Source organism: Morone saxatilis, unplaced genomic scaffold (genome assembly GCF_004916995.1).
Source record: "Morone saxatilis isolate NCDOM2014 unplaced genomic scaffold, NCSU_SB_2.0 Contig17, whole genome shotgun sequence".
NCBI classification, from domain to species: domain Eukaryota; kingdom Metazoa; phylum Chordata; class Actinopteri; family Moronidae; genus Morone; species Morone saxatilis.
In genome coordinates, this window is record NW_023339729.1 from 355,061 (window position 1) to 373,898 (window position 18,838).

The 18,838-nt window shown below is 42.9% G+C and overlaps 1 protein-coding gene across 1 annotated transcript in view; it reads left to right on the forward strand.

Moving 5' to 3' along the window:
• The window catches only part of kdm2aa (lysine (K)-specific demethylase 2Aa), a gene marked incomplete in the record, with an annotated part of 15,952 nt that extends 7,015 nt beyond the window's left edge, over positions 1–8,937 (forward strand). Inside the window, 13 exon segments of the mRNA XM_035660312.1 lie at positions 70–193; positions 273–401; positions 622–705; positions 957–1,208; positions 3,863–3,898; positions 4,101–4,206; positions 4,340–4,954; positions 5,042–5,207; positions 5,969–6,220; positions 6,344–6,507; positions 6,731–6,877; positions 7,255–7,473; positions 8,125–8,937. Of these exon segments, the coding sequence (XP_035516205.1) occupies positions 70–193; positions 273–401; positions 622–705; positions 957–1,208; positions 3,863–3,898; positions 4,101–4,206; positions 4,340–4,954; positions 5,042–5,207; positions 5,969–6,220; positions 6,344–6,507; positions 6,731–6,877; positions 7,255–7,473; positions 8,125–8,306 (2,476 nt within the window).
• Between the last annotated feature and the right edge of the window lie 9,901 nt (positions 8,938–18,838).

Consider the following 18,838-nt stretch of genomic DNA (forward strand, 5'->3'; position numbering starts at 1 on the left):
AACTTTGGCCAGTTGTATACCGTTGTAAGCTTTTTGTGCAGTTGTATGATTTATTTGTCGTCTCTGCAGGTGTAAGCGCTGTGAAGCCTGTATGAGGCCAGAGTGCGGGGACTGTAACTTCTGCAGAGACATGAAGAAGTTCGGAGGACCAGGGAAGCTCAAGCAGACCTGTGTACTACGACAGTGTATGTCTGTAAGTAACCGTTATTTATTTAGTTATTTTTTTTATTTTGGATATGTGTGTTTTGTAACTCCCCCTCTGTCCCCTCCAGCCGGGCCTTCCTCTGTCTGCAGTGTGTGAGATCTGCAAGGAGCCCAATCAGGAGGAAACGGGAGACTCCTCCCTCACTCTGATGGAATGCTCCAACTGTGCGCAGATAGTCCATCCTGCTTGCCTCACGGTAATACACACACACACACACACACACACACACACCTGAACTAATTTCTGACACTCAAGTGTGCTTAATTCAGGCTGTAAATAAAATGATTAAAATAACATTGGGACACTGTACTGTCCCAGTGTTATTAGATTTTGAACTGCAGACACTCAATCCTGATGTTATTATGTTGTTATGTTATTTCATCCTTTTTTTAACATGGCTGCATCTGTCCCTGCAGGTTCAGGGAGAAGGACTGGTGAATAAAGACCTGCCCAGTTGTTGGGAGTGTCCAAAGTGTGTTCAAGGCATCATTGACCCAGAGGTACACAATGTCTTATTAACACACACACGCACACACAGTTTCAGACTTCTTGTATAGAATACACTGCTGCACACACACACTATTGTGCTCTCTCGAGCACAGTCTTTGAACCCGGCGTTCACACACTTGGTTGCAGTGTCAAAGCTAATTGGTATTGTGTGTCTCCTGTCTGTTCGTTTTTCATTATTTATTTATTTGTTGTTTGGTTGCTTTATTTTCTGTTTTCTTTGAATTTAATTTGACTCCGTCAGTCATCAGGCAGCGATGAGTCGTTGGCTGCCGGCCACCAGCAGCACATCCGTCCTCACGGCCCCCTGGTCCTCAGGCTGGGCCCCGGGCCCTCTGCTACCATAGGGGGTCCTGTGGGCTCCCAGCATGATGGGGAAGTGGTCCGCTGTGGTTTCTTCCCTCCTCCTCCTCTTCCTTGCTGCTCTTCCTCCTCCTCAGCGTCACTTCTATTGGTGGCGGCCCCTCTGCCTTCTCAGCCAATCAGCTCGAGACTGGTGAGAGGTGCCGCCTACTCTGCGTACTTCCACCCGTCTGTCGCGTGCACCCCACCCAGTTTTCCCCTTCCATCTTTTTCAAGAGAACAGACACAACTCTTGATGTAAATATTCCTATTCCAATAATCTTACTGGCAGAGGATGATTTCCTATTTGAGTTACTGTTTGATTTCTGTTTCCATGGTTTCTACAAGAGTAGTGCCTCTTCTCTTAGACTGTCAGCTCTTTTCATTTTGGAGCTGCTTTCAGCTCTGATTGGTTTCTGTCCAATTTTCCCTTATCATACTTGTAAATGATTTTTCACATGGCTCATTTTATGGACATAGTGTAGCGTGCTTTTAAACCCTGTCTGACAAAACCACCACCCTTTTCTTCAGGTTTGGGTCGCACTCAAACCTTGAAGAGTGCTGCTGTGATTTTGTGACCGTGGACACAGCATATATGCTGTAGTGGATTTCAGCACCTTTTAAAAGTGTATCAGTGTGCTACTGGAGTCTCCCCTTCTGCAGTGTTCAGTGGTCCTCTTCTCTCCACTTTCAGTTTGAATGCCTGGATGAGCTGCTGTTGTGCACTGTCCCTCCCGTTCACTGGTTTTTACATCACTGCAGTTACCGCGTGGTGTCTGTATGACTTTCTTGAAATATTATTGAAATACTGTAGTTCTGAAGAGATGTCCTGTCCAACAAATCTTGTTCTCCAGATTTAGAAGAACATGTTTGTTTGGTACAGAACTCAATATCATGTTTTTAATGTTTTTTCTTTTCAGTGAAATTTTAATTTGTGGTCAACCAATCTTACAAACATGTTTTTCCAAAGATTTGACCAATAATTTTGGTTTCTTGCGCAAAATGTTGAGCCATACGTCACCCAGTCATTCCCTTGTTTCTAATTAAGATGCAGATATTTGGACAGCTCTGATTGGTTACACATCACAAGTAAAAGCCAATCAACACTAAAGGCTGCTGTGCAAGTGCCTTAAAAATTACTTGTGTACAATACTTGAGTAAATGTACTTAGTTACACTCCACCTCCTTTATACATTTTTTAAATTATTTATATTTTATTTATTTATACTTGTGCACATTTTAATCATGCACAGCTACCTTGTCATGTAATGAAAAAAAATAGAAGAAAAAAGAACTACTAAAAGTTTGGCCACCGGTTTGAAAACAGATCTGCCCTTACATGTAATTTTCTTTCATTAAATACACTTTCATTAAGCTGTCTTGCCATCAATGTATAGTAGGTGGCAGTGCTTTGTGCCACCAATAAAGGGATGTGCAATTAAGCCTTCTCTTTCCACCACTTTATTCAGATTTTCATTTTTACTGCAAAAAGTACACCAGTTCCAAGTATCAGTTATCAGTTTCCTTAATTATTAATAATCAATATCTGTATTGCTCTGAAAAAACAACAACATATCGTTTGATCCTTTTTAAAGATAATTCACTCAAAGTTTTGTCTCCTACACAAACATGAAATATCACTAACAGAAACACAGTGAATATTCTCTTCAGTATGCGGTTGTAGCTCTGTTTTATGTTCAAACTGGACAACTTGAAAGCTACTTTTGTTTCAGGGTCCATCTTATTTCCAAGTGAAAAGTATTTAAAAATATGATGAGTTCTAATGATTTACTTTCCCATTCTGAAGTTAATCCTATCCAGTTAAATGTTTGACTTTTGGAACAGTGTGTTTGAAGTTCTGAACACTGGGCTAGTAAAGGTCTAGTTATTAGACTCTTTTATGTTTGGTACACGTATAAGCATGATGATACTCAAGGAAACGCTATCATTTAATGTTTACTCCCTTCACCCCGTTTCGTGATGCTCAACACAACTGTAACTACAGTTCTGCTTGAACGTCTGTGAACTTCTCTATTGTTTCATCATTATTTCTTTATTTTAAACCAAACTAGTGTTTGTTACATCAAATAACAGGTGTATGTTTATCAATTCAGTTTGTTTTTGCCAACTTGTAGAGGCAAAAGTTAATGAATCCTGAGCTGCGTTGCTTAAAACAAGCAAGTAAATGCAAATAAGTGGCACAAAACTGTTGGCTACATGAACCACTGAAATGAGAGCTAGGGAAGAAACTGGGCAGCACTGAAACAGATTGAAAATTACATTTGTGATGCAAAAATGATAACACACAATAATTGTGAGTCCCATCACAATATCTGTCAAAATATTTGCATTCTGATGTTTTTACCACATCGTGCAGCCCCAGGTGAGAGGAAAGTAACTGTCAGACGACCTTAGGAAGAGTGGTAACGGCACATGGGAATAGACTGGGGAAAGCTGGGCGGACTGACCATTCACACACAAACGTCTGAGCAGCACTGTATATTTAATGTTTCTGCAACTACACTTGATGAGTGCGAGTACATAATAGCAAGACCTTCAGTTCTGGGTGAACGACAGAAACTATGCTGGCTTTCAGTGGAGACTTTATAGTGTTTCGTGATACGAGGCTTTTCCACAAAACACTTTTGTTTATGGGCTTAGAAATGGTTTATTTCTGTCAATGTTTTTATCATCCTTCAAAAATGTCTATTAATGCAGAGCTTAAAGTGTCAGAAGAACTGGCAGCAGGCTTTTTTATTTTTGTCACATTTAGTAGTCAGTTTGTCAATATGTTTCCTCTTCCTCCAGCAGTGTAAAGGAGACAAAGGAGAAGGCCTTCCAGTGGTGAGTGTTACGTGCACTCTCTATTTTAAAAACTCGAGTTAATTTCTGAACACAATTAATATTTCTAAAACTTCCTTTTTGTGTCTGTTTTTCTCCATACCTCTCTCTCCCCGTGTTATCCTTCTTTGTTTCCATCTTTTTATTCTTCTTTCTACCTTCCCTCCATTTTCCCCTCCTTTTCCTTCTTTCCCTGCACATCCAGAAGCGAAAATCTTCCACCCTGCTGGACGCACGCATGGCTAAGATTTACCGACGACAGAGACACAGCCGCGACGGGGACGACTCTGCAAGCGACGACGACGACGAAGGTTTGAAACCCACCAGATCACAAAAACATTAAATAAAATGTTTTTCTAAAAAGGGGGGGAAAAAAGGAATAGAATTTCTCTCGTTGTGATTGTGACCTGCTCGTCTGCCCCGTCCACCCATCCCTCTCCTCAGCCTCTCAGAGAAGAAGGATGGTGCTCCACGCCCGAGGGGGGAGCCACTCTTCCAGGAGGGGCTTCGGCGCCAACAGGAGAGGCCTGCTGAGAGGAGGCTCGGCCCACAGGGGAAGCAGAGGAGGCCTCATGACTCCCGGCTCCTCCTCCGCCCTCAAGCTGAAGCGAGGGATGGGCATGAGGGAGGTCGGACGGAGGGGACGAGGGGTGAGGCTGCGGGGGGGCTCCAGGATGCAGCGGAGGGGAGACGATTCCGAGGAGTCGGACGACGATGATGACGACGACGACGATGAAGACGACGAAGAAGAGGAGGAGGAGGAGGAAGAAGAGGACAGCGAAGATCAGCGGCATCGCCATCGCAGGAGGAGGCACAGGACCGATGACGACGAAGACGAGGACAGCGAGGGGCAGGAGTTTGACCCCGAAGACGAGGAGATGGACACGCTGGAGGATGAAGAGGAGGAGGAGGAGGAGGAGGAGGCGGAGGAGGAAGGGCGCTGGGATTCAGACCCAGAACCTCCGGTCCTCCTGGTGTCTGATCTGAACGACGACCTGCTGAGCGGCTCCTACCTGACTGTCACTCTACAGCGCCCCCACAAGGCCAAGAGACAATCTGGTAAGACTACAACTCCCAGCAGGTACAGCGTAATCAGATTAACATCCAAAGTTCCGTTAATGAACCGTAAGTGTTGTCGCCGCTCAGGCTCCATTGTCCCAAAGCTGGAAGCGGCCATGGGTCCGAGGACCACCGCAATGGGTGCTGGCGGTCAGCAGGGCTTCATCCAGAGAAAGACCGCTCTGTCCAAACCTTCGCGACTCAAAAGCGCCGACGCCTCAGGCGACGGCATGACCCCCAGAGGACCCGGCAGGTAGAGCTCAACACGTGTCAAATTCAGTTTAATACACCTGTACTGCTGCTGCTATCTTCTTATTTAGTTCTTTAGGCCTAGTGCCAGTTGAGACACATGGATTATTTAGACATTTAGACTCATGACGCACGCGTGGCCAGATTTTCAAACAAACCACAGAGAGGCTGCCATAGCAATACAGGCAGAGGGAGTGATGTCATCCTCTGCTCAGGACACCATGAGCTCCCAAATTGCTTTTTTTACTTCGAAGCAGCCAACAAACAGCCCGGTCACAACAGGTGATGAGAGAATTACATTATCAGGGTCATTTTAATTGATGAACCTGCTGTGTAACATTGAAACTATCATCTGTTAGAAGTATCAGGACTATTTGGGGATGTAAGTGACAGATTAAATATGTCCAGTACTGTGTTTTTGTGATCATAGTTTAGTACAAAGGTAACAACACTGGCCGATACTATTGCAGATGTATCGTGTATACAGCATGTCACCTGATAAATAACCAGAAGCTGCAGTACAGATGTGCCAAAAATATGTTTGAGGTCTGCCCTCATGCAGGCTGCATGGCAGAGACCTGTCTTTTTGAGAATCAACCAATCCAAAATGTCATATGACAATATTAATATTTAGTTATGTAATGTCAGAATGCTTGAATAGTTCCCAGTAAATATAAAGTGTTTTTGCTTTAAACGTCCATCCCTAATATGCATGTGATGCACTTCATAAACCCAACACACCATTTGATATCTTTGATCCTCTAGGCCACGCCTGCGGGGTAACCATGGCGACAGAAGTGCTAGAGATCACTCTGCATCTTCTTCAGAGGAGGGCGAAGCCGCCGCTCCGGCCGCACCCTCCTCTCTGTCTCCCCCGTCCCTGCTGTCTCTGCCGTCCTTTAAGGACGTGGGCAACGAGAGAGGAGGGGAGAAGGAGGTGTGGGTGTCCGTGTTCAAATACCTGAACAGAGCCGAGCTGCTGGCCTGCATGACCGTCTGCAAGGCCTGGTACAAGTGGTACGTCACACACTTCAACGCTGCTAACAACTTCTCAACGTACAGTACATATTTGTATTTGTCGAGTCCAGCTCTCAATTGTCCGCTCAATAAAAACCCATCATGCCTCACTGTCCTGTGCAGGAGTTGCGACAAGCGTCTGTGGAGCCACGTGGACGTGAGCCGGTGCAGCCCACTCACTAACCAGGCCCTGGCAGGCATCCTCAAGCGCCAGCCCACCTCTCTAGACCTGTCCTGGACCCCTTTGGCCAAGAGACAACTCAACTGTCTGCTCACCAGGCTCCCAGGTGTGTGTATACATACACACACACACACACACACTAGGGTATTTCTAGGGTATAAACTGTGCAAAACAATGAATATTTCTTTGTAAACGTGAAACTGATTTCTTTGTGCCTTGATACCATGAGTTATATTGTTTCATCTGACCGATTTGAGCCTTCACATATTTGAATTGCGATATATCTTTACATTGTGTGTGTGTGTGTGTGTGCGTGTGCGTGTGCGCAGGTCTGAGGGAGCTGAGGGTGACCGGTCTGTCCTGGTCCTGTCTGTCAGCGTTGGTCTCTCCCACTTTGCCCTACCTGCGGCTGCTGGATCTGCGCTGGTGTGAAGGCCTTAAAGACGCCCAGATTAAAGAGCTAATCATCCCGCCTGGTCAGTTGCAGCAGAAATGAGCTCACTGTACACCGTACACTGAATGTTGTGCAACCAGCATCACAATGTTGCAGAATAACCACAGAAACATTTGTGTAAATGTGTGTATCAGAGTTGTCTACTTCTACTGTAAATCACTAAAAACGGTTCACACGGCTCCACAATTAATCATGGGTCAATTAAAACTCCTCTGTAAGATAATAACTCCATCATGTTCCTGCCAGTCTTCACCCAGTGTCTCCATTAAAACACTGGGTAACCGGGGCGACGGCTGATCACATCATCTATATCATGGGCGATCTGCACCGCGCCGCTGGGTTCACTAAAAACCTCCATATTGACCTTTCCATGTCTTCCATGTTTGTCCGTCCCCGCAGGTTCCGAGTCGTCTCGCAGCAGACTGAGAAATATGGTGACGCTGCGTCTGTCCGGTCTGGACATCAGCGAGTCCACTCTGAGGCTGCTGCAGCGCCACATGCCCCAGCTGGAGAGGCTGGACCTGGCTCACTGCAAGGAAATAACCGACTCGTCCATCGCCCTGCTGGCGGCGGCCGGGACTCACACCCGCAACAACCTGACTGAGCTCACGCTGGCGGGTGGGTGTCCGAGCACGGTCCCGATCCATCCGATCGATCACGTGGCCCTTCATCTAGGTTACAACCCAGTTTGGGTTTCTCCTCCAGTCAGGGCTTCTCTTTACGATGCCTGGCTGAGGAGTGGTTCCTTAGGTTCAGAAGTCATTACAAAGAGCTGTCTTTATGAACTGTCAGTACTGATTGTTTTAATCACTTATTTACTTTGTACAGTAACAAGCATGTTCTAAAAGTACAAAAAGTGATGTCAGCAAAAGTATTCAGTCTGATGAACTGTCCACTAAAATATTTAGTATTAGGGCAGTTTGACTATTTCTTACATAATCAATGTTGTTTCTAACAATATAGTGTACATGGACATATGTCAGTTCTGCATATCCCCCCCTAAAAATAATGCATTAAGACGCCTTTTCTCTTATCAAAGTAACACATCAACCAAACAAGGTGTCGGCCCTATAGTTTATATGATTAGTTATAATTGATAAGGACATCCCAGTCGAGTTTTCCTGACCCCATCATGATCCGAGTCCTTTAAATATCTGCCAATACGGAGTCCGACCCTTGCATATACACAGAAAATACTAAAAGTATACGTTATAGATATGATATAAAGGAAAAGTGTTTGATTTGCCGTGTCTCTGCGTCTGTGTCCAGGTTGCAGCGAGCTGACAGATGGCTGTCTGTCCTACCTGAAGCGTCTCTCCTCCCTGACCCTGCTGGACCTCAGAGGCTGCAAGGGCGTCAGCAGGCGAGCCTGCGACGCCTTCATCTCGGACCTGTCCCACGTCGCCCTGTACTGTATGATGGAGGAGAAGCTCATCCAGCGCATAGACTGACAGGAGCACCTCGTTACAGCACAACTTTGCGTATCATGTTCCTCAAATCCTGAAAAGCACCAAACCTGGAGTTAGCTGACCAAACCTGGAGTTAGCTGACCCAACCAGCAGCCGTGTCAGTACTTTGGAGACGTCTCCTTTGGGTGCCAGAGCTCCTAAAGACCTCCACTTGCTGAATCTTCTCTGCAAGACTACAAACAAACATTTTTCCAAAATGACAGAATATTTGTTTAAAAAGATTTATCTTGAATCTTCCCATTCTCTCCATGTCTCCTGTCATGGTTGGAATGTACGTGGAGTTTTATAACCAGAGATCTGGTTACGTGTGAAACTACCTTTATACAGACTGACACAGGCTGGAGCGCAGCTTGGAAGTGCATTATTTTTGAGAGTAAGAAAATGGAAAATAGAAAACTGATCCTGTTTTCTCACTAAACTGTGTATTACGGAGTCTGTGTGTGTGTACAGTGATTTCCGTCTGTCTGTACATATAAATGTATTTACTTTTTCATGTTTCATCCAGATTAACGTTCACTCAGACAATTGACGTACATTTTTTTTCTACTGGTGTCAAAGAATGTGAATTGTTGGACTTTGTGGAATAAACGGTGCTTCAGTTTCTTTAAGAACAGCCAGTGTTCAGTCTTAGTAACAAAGCGTGACTTCATTGTCCGAGTAGCTCCAGACACAGGTTCATACATGCCATTAACTTAAGCTACTTGCGTTGAAGCTGCAGTAGGTCATTTTTCTATATGTTACAGTTGGGTGGAATTCACTTGCCAAAAAAGAGATGTTCCAATATCTTTTTTTTTTTTTTTCCTTCCCGAAACCTTAACTTTCGTTATCAACTAATGCAAGTAACAATCCCATACATGTTGGGTTTTTTTTTTTTAAACAAGCATAACCTACGAATTGCTGTGATTGTAAGGCCTGGCCTGGTTTTGAGGCTAATGAATGATGTGGTATTGGATCGGTACACACTCGTAGATTTCTGCATTTTAGGCAGTATCAGGATTTTCTGATACTGGAACAACTGTAAAACACAGTAAAGGTTAATGAATCTGATTTATGGCATTTTGTTTCTCAAATAATCTATAGATCATATGGTAAATGGACCTGTACTTGTATAGCGCCTTTCTAGTCTTCCGACCACTCAAAGCGCTTTTACACTTTACATGGCACATTCACCCTTTCACACACATTCACTTAGTGAATCGAACAGAAACTAACTCATTCATACACATTAACAATTCGGGGTTCAGTATCTTGCTCAAGGATACTTTGACATGTGGCAGGAGGAGCCGGTGATCGACAACAACCTTTCCGATTAGGGGACGATCCATATGCCTCTTACCCCCACCACCAGCACCCTGCACCATCATCGGCCATTAGATAAATATTATGTTGTAAAGTAGAAATCTGACTGCGTTAGTCAGTCAGTTAGTTATGACCTGATAAGTAGATAGATATTTATAAAGTTAGCTATAAGTTGTTCCATTTATCCACATAAGAAACAAAGTAGAAAGACAATAATTAAATAAAACCCGCCCTCAGTCACTTATATAACACTGTGGCTCCTTCTCCAGCTATAGTTACTTTGAGCTGGATAGGAGGAAGATTTTTTTTTTATTAGTTAGTGTCACTCCCTTTCTTCGCCCTCACTTTTTAATGGTACCTAGAGCTAGGACAGTGGCCCTGAAGACTAGAACGGAAGGAGACCGCCAGGGAATCGACTCATAGCTAAGGGCCAACAGGTCGGACCTCGAACCCTTGTCGCCCCCCGCCCCGCACGCATGGACTCTAGGCTGGGCGTCCAGAGCCCGGAGATTCGTTGTGTCAGTCACCTGTGTCTGTTAATACCTTGACTTTCTTGTTCTTGGGTACTGTGGGTCTTCACTGGGAAACAAGGGGTGTCGTCATTAAACAGCATAACTAATTACATAGAATCCACGACACTTCACATTCCTGAATAGGGTCCGCTTAATACACAGCTACTCATTCAGTACCTCTGGTAGTGCACAACTATAAATGACAGCTAACACTGACTGTATTCGCACTAGTCTCGCAATTTTGGCGCCTTCACAGTTGGTGAGCGCGGGTTGAATTTGGTTGTGTTTACATCATAAGCTGACATCAGACCAAATTAATTATGTCTGCATGTAGTGGTAAGTGAGAGCATGTTTATTGTTATTTTTACATATAATATCAAAGCTGTTAAGGGCTTGCCTATTTAAATCGTCTTAACACCAGGAGAGCGACCCTATACTTCCAAGCTCTCCAAAACTGTTTAATTTTACCAACCTAAAAATTCTTTAACATATTATATTAATTTTCGGAAAGAAACGTGTGTGGTGATACACTCGTGAGTGGAGTCTGGTTTCAATCAGGTTAATGTTGTGTGCGATTTTCTCGGTCCAAAATATGTCTCTTGGTGGTCTCGTATGCTGTCTGGGAAAGCGGTTGAGGCTCATGACAGTAACAAAAATCCTGCTTTCCGGCAAACGAGAGGAACAGGAATTGACCGGCGCTTGGACGACGTTCCACAGGGACCACGTCCGCGTCAGAGCCTATGTCTTCGTGGCCGCTGCGGAACAAAATCTGACCAGTTAAGGTATCACAAAACTTATATGTGGCTTAAAATAACTCACTTAATAACTACAAGTAGAATCATCTTATTCATGGACGTATTGTAAATAGTTTGTGGCCTACTGTGTTACTATTAGCAGAGTAGCGGTTCCTGGAGAGGCTATCTCAGTCCGCTGTCTGTGGTAAGCTGGTGTCAGTGGCTCCGGCTACGTAGCAGACCACAAGCGTGCAGAGAGGATGACTTTTATAGCAAGTCATTGGGGGCTGGTTGGTGATTCAGCACCACGTAAGAGCGAAATTCATCTGACACTAGCAGAAGTTCAACCCTGTAACAAGGCGGTAACAGCTGTGGCATTCTTATAAGCTATTTAATAATGTTAGAATTCATATACTTTTATTGCCATTCAAATGTCAGATTGAGAAGGTTTTTTTAATGATCACTGCTTTCCGGTCTTTTCTATTTCGAACGTCATTGATGTTAACTTGTCAATAGAGGTAGTTTACTAGGCTCAGACCTATGATTTGAAGTATCCTAAAAAAAACGGACCCAAACACGTCTGTCCCTTCTGAAGGATGAGTTAAATTTATAGCTGTCATCAGGGTTCTAATACATGGCCCCACTAATTGATATATACCCCTGGCAGTCCCATACAGTGAATTTCTGAACTTTTCTATGTATTGATGATTGCACCGCAATATGTACTGCAAGAGGTTTTAATATTAGTGCTTTATAGAGGACTCAATAGGCAAAGATATTGCAAGTAGGTGCATATATAAATAATAAGTGGGATGTGAAATGTAGTACGAAAGACCAGAAATAAACGTACATTTCTAAACCCACACCTCTTTATTATGCTGCCATAAAAGATTAAGCATATGATTTGGTTATGTGTTGACAGTTTATTTATGCGCAATTGACATGAGCCAAGCATCAAAAAACTTCTATATACGTTGACAGTGAGAGCAAACAGAAACACAAATAAATGGTAACAGAATATTACGCGCCAAGACCAAAACAATGTACAAAGTAGAAATGCAGCGAGTGTGATGTCTATAACCTGTAAGTCCGCGGATGTGCCGTCATCCGATAGAAGAGAGTAATTCTGGACCCTTTAATGTCCTCTGAATTCATGTTTTGGTGGTTTCACTCGAAGGACAATTCTTGTCCCTTACAAGCAACCCCTGGTTCAGAGACTGACACACACAGCACAAAAACACACCACATTATTTGTGTTTCACTCCCAGATGTGTGATTCACCTTCAGGTCCGATTCATCAAAGAAGCTGTAAAGTGAGTTAGCTCATTTTTTCATACATATGTAATTAATTAAAGTTATGAGTAATGTATTTTTATATCGTACTTGTATTATGTCATAATAAGCTTCATTAAGTAGCGGGGATTTAAACGCTCTTTAGCGTCCCCTGTAATCCTTCTTAATTGGCAACACAATGCAGCAGCTCAACCATATTTGAATGGTGAGTGCTGCTCGTGTACAAAGGGACGAGATGGATACTAGCACGATCACTTTGGATTGACGCAGGGGTTCCATCACTGTTCAATTATATCGAAGTTGTAGTGTGCAGTGGTGCTGCGGTATATGCTAACAAATCTAATCCAAGAAACCCGTGCGCTAGGGTAGCCTATAAATATATGTCATGTTATAGGCCAACGTTCATACCACATCAGTGCAGATGAATGATGTCTCTTCCTGCATACTGTACACGTGTGTGTTGTGTGTGTGGATTATAACTTACATTGCTCTTTGTGGAGTAACCTCAGCAGTACAGGTAGAGAAACAGTTGTTTTACGTTCCGTACAAAATGGCTGCAAATGTTAGGAAAAGTTGAGGAACAACAAGGTGATACAGACACTGAAACTAAATTACTGCTTTGTGGACCTCAACCAGGTTGGTTCCCGCTGAACGCAAAAAAACAGCAGGTTTGTCCATAGAGAACCGCAAAGGTTCTAAAAAAAAAAAACAAGAGTCTTCAATATCTGAGCTGGGTTCAAAGCACACAAGTAGGCTGACTCTGGTGAAAAAGAGGCACATCAAAAAACGAGAGTGATAAACTAAAACAATGTTCAGACAGAGACCGCTCCTATTTCTGAGGGACTTCTGCAAGAAAGTGAAAATGCAAACTAAATTAAAGATCTTCCTTCGATTTTGAGTACGGCAAGAGGAATATCAAGCTGAGAGGTCAAAGGTGATGAGACCAGATCACTGCGGCTCCCCCTGGGGTCATCGTTGAAGTCGTCCAAACCACGTTCCTTCCTGTTAACACAGGGAGAGAGAAGGAACAGGATGAAGTGATGGAGGAAGGAGCATCAGTCAGACCGAGAAAAGTAGGGACACATTTGAGACACCCACTAAAGCGGCAAGTTAAACAAACTTGCTGGTGAATGACATTTTTAAAAAAGCTGCACGACATATCAAATTATCAATACCAAACAGAAGACAGTGGATTGTGAGTCTTACTCCCCAGGGCATGATACTCGGCAGGCATCAATAACAGTGTTGGGACTGGTGGATTTAAGACAGCAAATATCTTTCAAGCTTAACGCATTTCTATATCGCTGCTTGGCTCAGAGAGATTGGTTGGTAGTCTTGTAAATACCACCAGGCTACCAACCTAAGAAACGCAGTCAGAGGAGGCTGATTGTTTCAGCCAGGTTATCAGGTCTCAATAATAGTAAAAGTCAGTAAAATAGACAAAAGGGTCCGTTTTATTTAATCAAATGACCTACAGCAGCTTTAAAGTTAATAACCTCACGTCGTAAGGCATTGCGTAGCGCTTTTATTGAACGACCATAAGCCAGGAAGGCTGCAAGCTGAGTAGGCATGCTAGCAATGCAGCCTAGCTGAACAGCTGCAGTCCAGTGAACTGCTCACTTCCCGTATGCAGATAATCAACGAGGGCTTAGGTTAAATGCAGTCGCCAATAGATGCTACAGAGCTATAGACAAGCAGCTACCCCACTGGGATCACGCTGAATCTTAAACAGGCTGTTACACACGGTGCTTCTGCCCGAACGCGTATCTAGGCATGACTTTTAGGCGATCGTGGACTGTCAACAGGAATCTCCTTCTTATCCTTTTGTACGCTGTCCGTTGATATAAACTACACCGAAAACGTTACACGCGCCGCACATGACGCTACACAAAGAGAGAAGCGATAACAGAGGTATACCCCAGACACCTCTGCCGGGACAGGACGTTCGTTCTTTTACGAACGGTCTACCCAGCTACAGGGCATACCCGATAAACAGTAGGCAGTAATTAAATTCACACTAAATGTATAACTGGGCCGCACAGGCTGTTATTGCGTTAAGACAAAGATTAACTTATACAGAGGAAATCCAGGAATAGCAGGAAAGTTCCACAAGAGAATTTAACAAGTATCTCCCTTGTCGTCGCGTTTCAAAAATTCAACTGGGCTATTTTTTGGCTTGCATGGGGCTGGTGGTGTGGGGTGATCGAGAGAGAGGAAGTTTGTAGGGGAGAAGAAGAGGGGAGATTTGTTTTAAAAGAATGATATTAACCTTTCTTGTATTCTTTAACGCACCTGCAGTTGTATGGTTAGTGGGTTTCTTAAATTTTTGTTTTAATCTCCTCCTTTGTGAACTAGGTTAATTAGGGTACCTTCCGTTTTAGGGTGGTTTATTCTGGACGGACCGTTCCACCTTTAACTTACGCGACATGCAAGACAGTATAACCAAACATTTTTGAATGCAGAGCGATGAAGGCCGGAAGCAGTTACAAATTCTTAATATTTTCCAATAACTTTATCCATACAACCCAACTTCAATTGAAACAGAATCTAGACAAAATCTGGCCATATCATAAGTAATGTCAAATGAGCTCAAATCAAGACTGTGTAGCAAGAGCGAGGCATAAAAAAGATCAGAAGGAATTCCTGAATAAGGAAAAAGAAGTTGGAGATTAAGGTGATGGTCTGTGGGGAATTAAAACACAAAAGTAACAGGGGCCCTTGCCATCTTATCATTAAACCAAATGATTCAATAGCCTGGTTTCCCCTCTCAGATAATGACACATATGAACCTACCTCAAAATCTTCACACTCCTCTCCTCCCTCATACTGTTAGTTCTTTTTCTCTGGAGCATAATTCGGAAGACAAGAACAACGAGTAGAGAGCAGCGCTCCCGGTAACTAGAGCAATCAGAAGGGTGAGAACTGCTACAACTAAGTCGTCTGGAAACAGCCCTGTCCGCCTCTTAAGGTAATGGCCTTTAACCCTTAATAACTTTCTACACATCTCAGGTTGGCGCCTCTTTGTACCAAAAGACGACAAACATTTTGTGTCAACCAGTTCAGCCAGGTACCTTTCCTAGAAGTAACAACGTGCCACATGCAACACAAAAATCAAGGTGTGTATTTTTTGTGACGAAAGTGTCACTTTGTACATTACTTGTCAGTTATCCCAGAGCTAACAGTGTTAGTCCAAACCCTGTCTTCATGTTCTAATGCACATTCACATGGCCGTTCACTTTCCTCTCGTAAGAGTACTACCTGGAGAGCGAAGAATCTGGTTACATGCCCTGATCCATCTTCTGCAGATATTTCCACAGCATTCACAATGTCATATTTCGTTCGATGCGATCCAGGGGCTGTAGGGAGGACATCTGATGGTGTGGACAGCCAGTGGTCAGAAATGTTTTCACCTCCACTAGTTACTTAGCCGATTTCATTGTTTAGGGAAACTCTTCCTCTTATATGAGTTGGGTTATGATGCAAGGTATGAAGGATGAAGCACAGCGTAGCAAAGCTGAAAGTCTAACTTTACATTCTATTTTTAAGTCTCTTGGGTTCTGTTGTTGCATATGGATTTTGTGTAAATGGGACGAGAGTGTTGCTGGCCCTGGTTGTAAAAAATTTCCACACTGAGAAGGAATCTTGTCATCAAGTTAAGGAGTAAGCATTCTTGTTTTCTAAAACCTAGAGTGGTAGGCGAGACTCTACATTCATAGCAGTGGGGGGCTTCTGTCTTCCCCTGCCTTTCTCTCTTCTTTGCATAGCTTCCTAATTCTCCAATTCTCTACCCTGAACAGAAGTCATTATCCTAAGGATCAACCAAGGTGGTTGGGAGAACTGAATACGACACTTGACTGAAGGAATCACAAGGCAATCCAATGCCGTCGCACACCTTCTCCCAAGTGGACCCATTTGAACAGGCTGTTAGAATGGGGTGGAGCTTAAAGCCAAGTTAAAGAATTTGAATTGGGCCCCCTCGAGATTGAACTCCATTTCTGCTAAGATATTGTGGAAGGTTTAGTTACAAATACCTATCAAAAAGATGAAGATACGGGTTTTCCCTTCTGTATATTCCTTGCAATAATCTTTATTTTCTCAAATATAGCATGACTCCTGTGGTATGGAAAAAAGAGAGGCAAGGCCGCGCGCGCCAGACTAGGAATAGCACTGCTGTTAGAAGAAAGGAGTAATTAAGCCTGCAAACTTCATCTGCGTCAACGGCATAGGCTAACACTATCTGGATTTTGTCAGGTTTTTCAGGTGATGAGCATAATGTTGAATTCTTATTCCGGTTCCTTTATCCTTGTGGTTATAGATGGGGGTGTTTGGCTTACACCTCATTTGGGCCATTGGGTCCTTGGGACGTTTTTTTTTGCTTTTGGGGATTTGGGTGATGGAAGAAGGCTTCCAGATTTGTATGCGTATCTTTTCACAAATTACTTTGAATCAACAACACCCAACCCTTAGATAGGTTTAACTATAGGTGAGCCGCCACTTATTTATCTTAAACAGTTTAAAGGCTCGTGTTTTGAGCCAAGAAGTTGAATTTTGGTTTCAAATTACTGAAATTAGTATCGGGAATGGTGTGGTCGGGGGGTGGAGGGATCGCATAGACAAGGGGAAAAGCAAGAAAAGAGAAAATTTCAATTTCCGAGACGCAGGAAGGAAATTTTTCTTTTTTTGGGTTTTACAAAAAGGGGGGCAGATAGATTCAAATTAATTTTTAGATTAGAACTTTGGTTGTTTGGTGGGGGTTTTTGTGGGCCCCCCCCCATTGGAATGAACACTTTAATTAGTTTTAAAAATGGATTAATAAGGTGGGGCATTTAAGTGTTTAAAGTATTTTCTTTGGGATTTGACGGTTTTCTATTAATTTTGATTTGTTGTTCTTATTTTTAAAAGGGTGTTTGTGAGATCTCCCTCTTTTTGTCTTCGACCAAATATGGGAGATAATGCTGGTTTTTATGATTTTTTCCTTTCTTTACAAATTTTTAAAAATATTTTTTTTTTTTATTTGGGTTTGTTTAAATTTTTTGATGGAAAACACAGGTAAACGCCGCCATTTTAATTAAAAAGGGTTGTTGGAAACAACAATTGTTGGGAAATAACTGGGATACCAAAAGGAAAAAATAATGTTCTCTTCATCCAAGACCAAAATTTACAAATTTATCCAAGGAAAAAAAAAAAAAAGAAATTTTGATCGGTCGGTATTTAAAATTCAAGGGACCAGGAAAAAGAAAGGTGTTATTTGTGATCTTAGTTGGTATTGTACTTTTAATTTTATTTAACTCACACCCTAGGTAATCAGGTGGGTTCATTTGGTCCGGTTGGTTGTTGCCTCATAGTGGCTTTTCTATTTGATCCAATCTACTGATCGCCCGAAAGGTAAAAAGGAAGGAACCATACGGAGAGTTACAAAAATTTTTTGATGTTTTTGTATAGGCTGGCCATTTGGGCCCTGGGGAGGGAAAATCGCTTTAAGAAAAAAGTTTATCAGTGAATGCAAAAGAGCCCCACGAAGTGTTTGACCGGACCCAGACAGGAAAAGAAAAGAATAAGGTTTTTCTACCAGTTTGGCGGTTTTTTTCCGATTTTAGTTCACACCGAGGGCGTAGTTTTATTATTGACTGGTTATCGATAATTTACTTGGTGGTTAGTTATGGAATTTTGGGAAAAAAAACCAGCAAGGTGGGTCAAGGGCATTATTTGTTATTCTCCTGAAAATAGGACCCAGGACTGAAACCCATTACTATCAGTTCTTGCTGTGTTCATTGTTTTAATTCTCAAGGCCAAATTTTCTTCTCTTTGCTGAAAGGGTTAACATTTTATTAAGGGTTGCTAACAAGTATGGGACAACAGGGATACAGTTTGCAGAGCAAGAACAGTTCTTCACTCTCTTTTCAAAACATACCCGTTGTTTCTCGAGTTATTTGTGTCATATACTGTGGACCACTTTCTATTAAACACTTCCACCGGGATGCCATCTTCAAGGTGTTGTTCATCGAGCACCTTGTGGTCTTGGCATGTATTCAGAAATCTCTTGTTTATGCCCTATTACAGGGCAGGGGGTGTTGGTGTCTCCTTAGGGCGAAACAGTTTTTTTTGTTTACATACATCAGGAAGATTTTTACAAATTGGATTAGTTTTAGTTGTTTACCCAAAAATATCGTGGGTTTGGTTTTACTTTAGTATGGCTTTTGACTGGCACCAATATTTTAGACCTTTAAAACCCACTGTTGGCGACACCTCATTGTGTTCTTAGATGATGGGGCACCAGGTACTTTTTACACAGGGGGGTGGGCGGGGCTGTTAGGAGGTTAACACTTATTGCGTGTTGGTGTTTTTGGGACAATCACTTAACGTCGAGTGAATGTCAGGGATATGACACTACTCAGCCGAGAGCCTGTTAAATTCACCAGACTAAACCAGATTTCTTATCGTCATTATACAAGGACTGGGGGGTTTGGAGGGTTATAAGGGGCTCTTAGTGGGTATTCCATCACATTTATCTGGTAATTCACACCAGATATAAGGAGAAAAGAGGTAAGACGATCATCTCTTCTCTAACGAAGGATTGGGTTTTATAAGAATCGGTTAATTTGATATCCACGAAGGATTATGGGTCACCTTTGGATTATTTCACCTAGTGATTATACAAAGGGGTTCACACATTGGG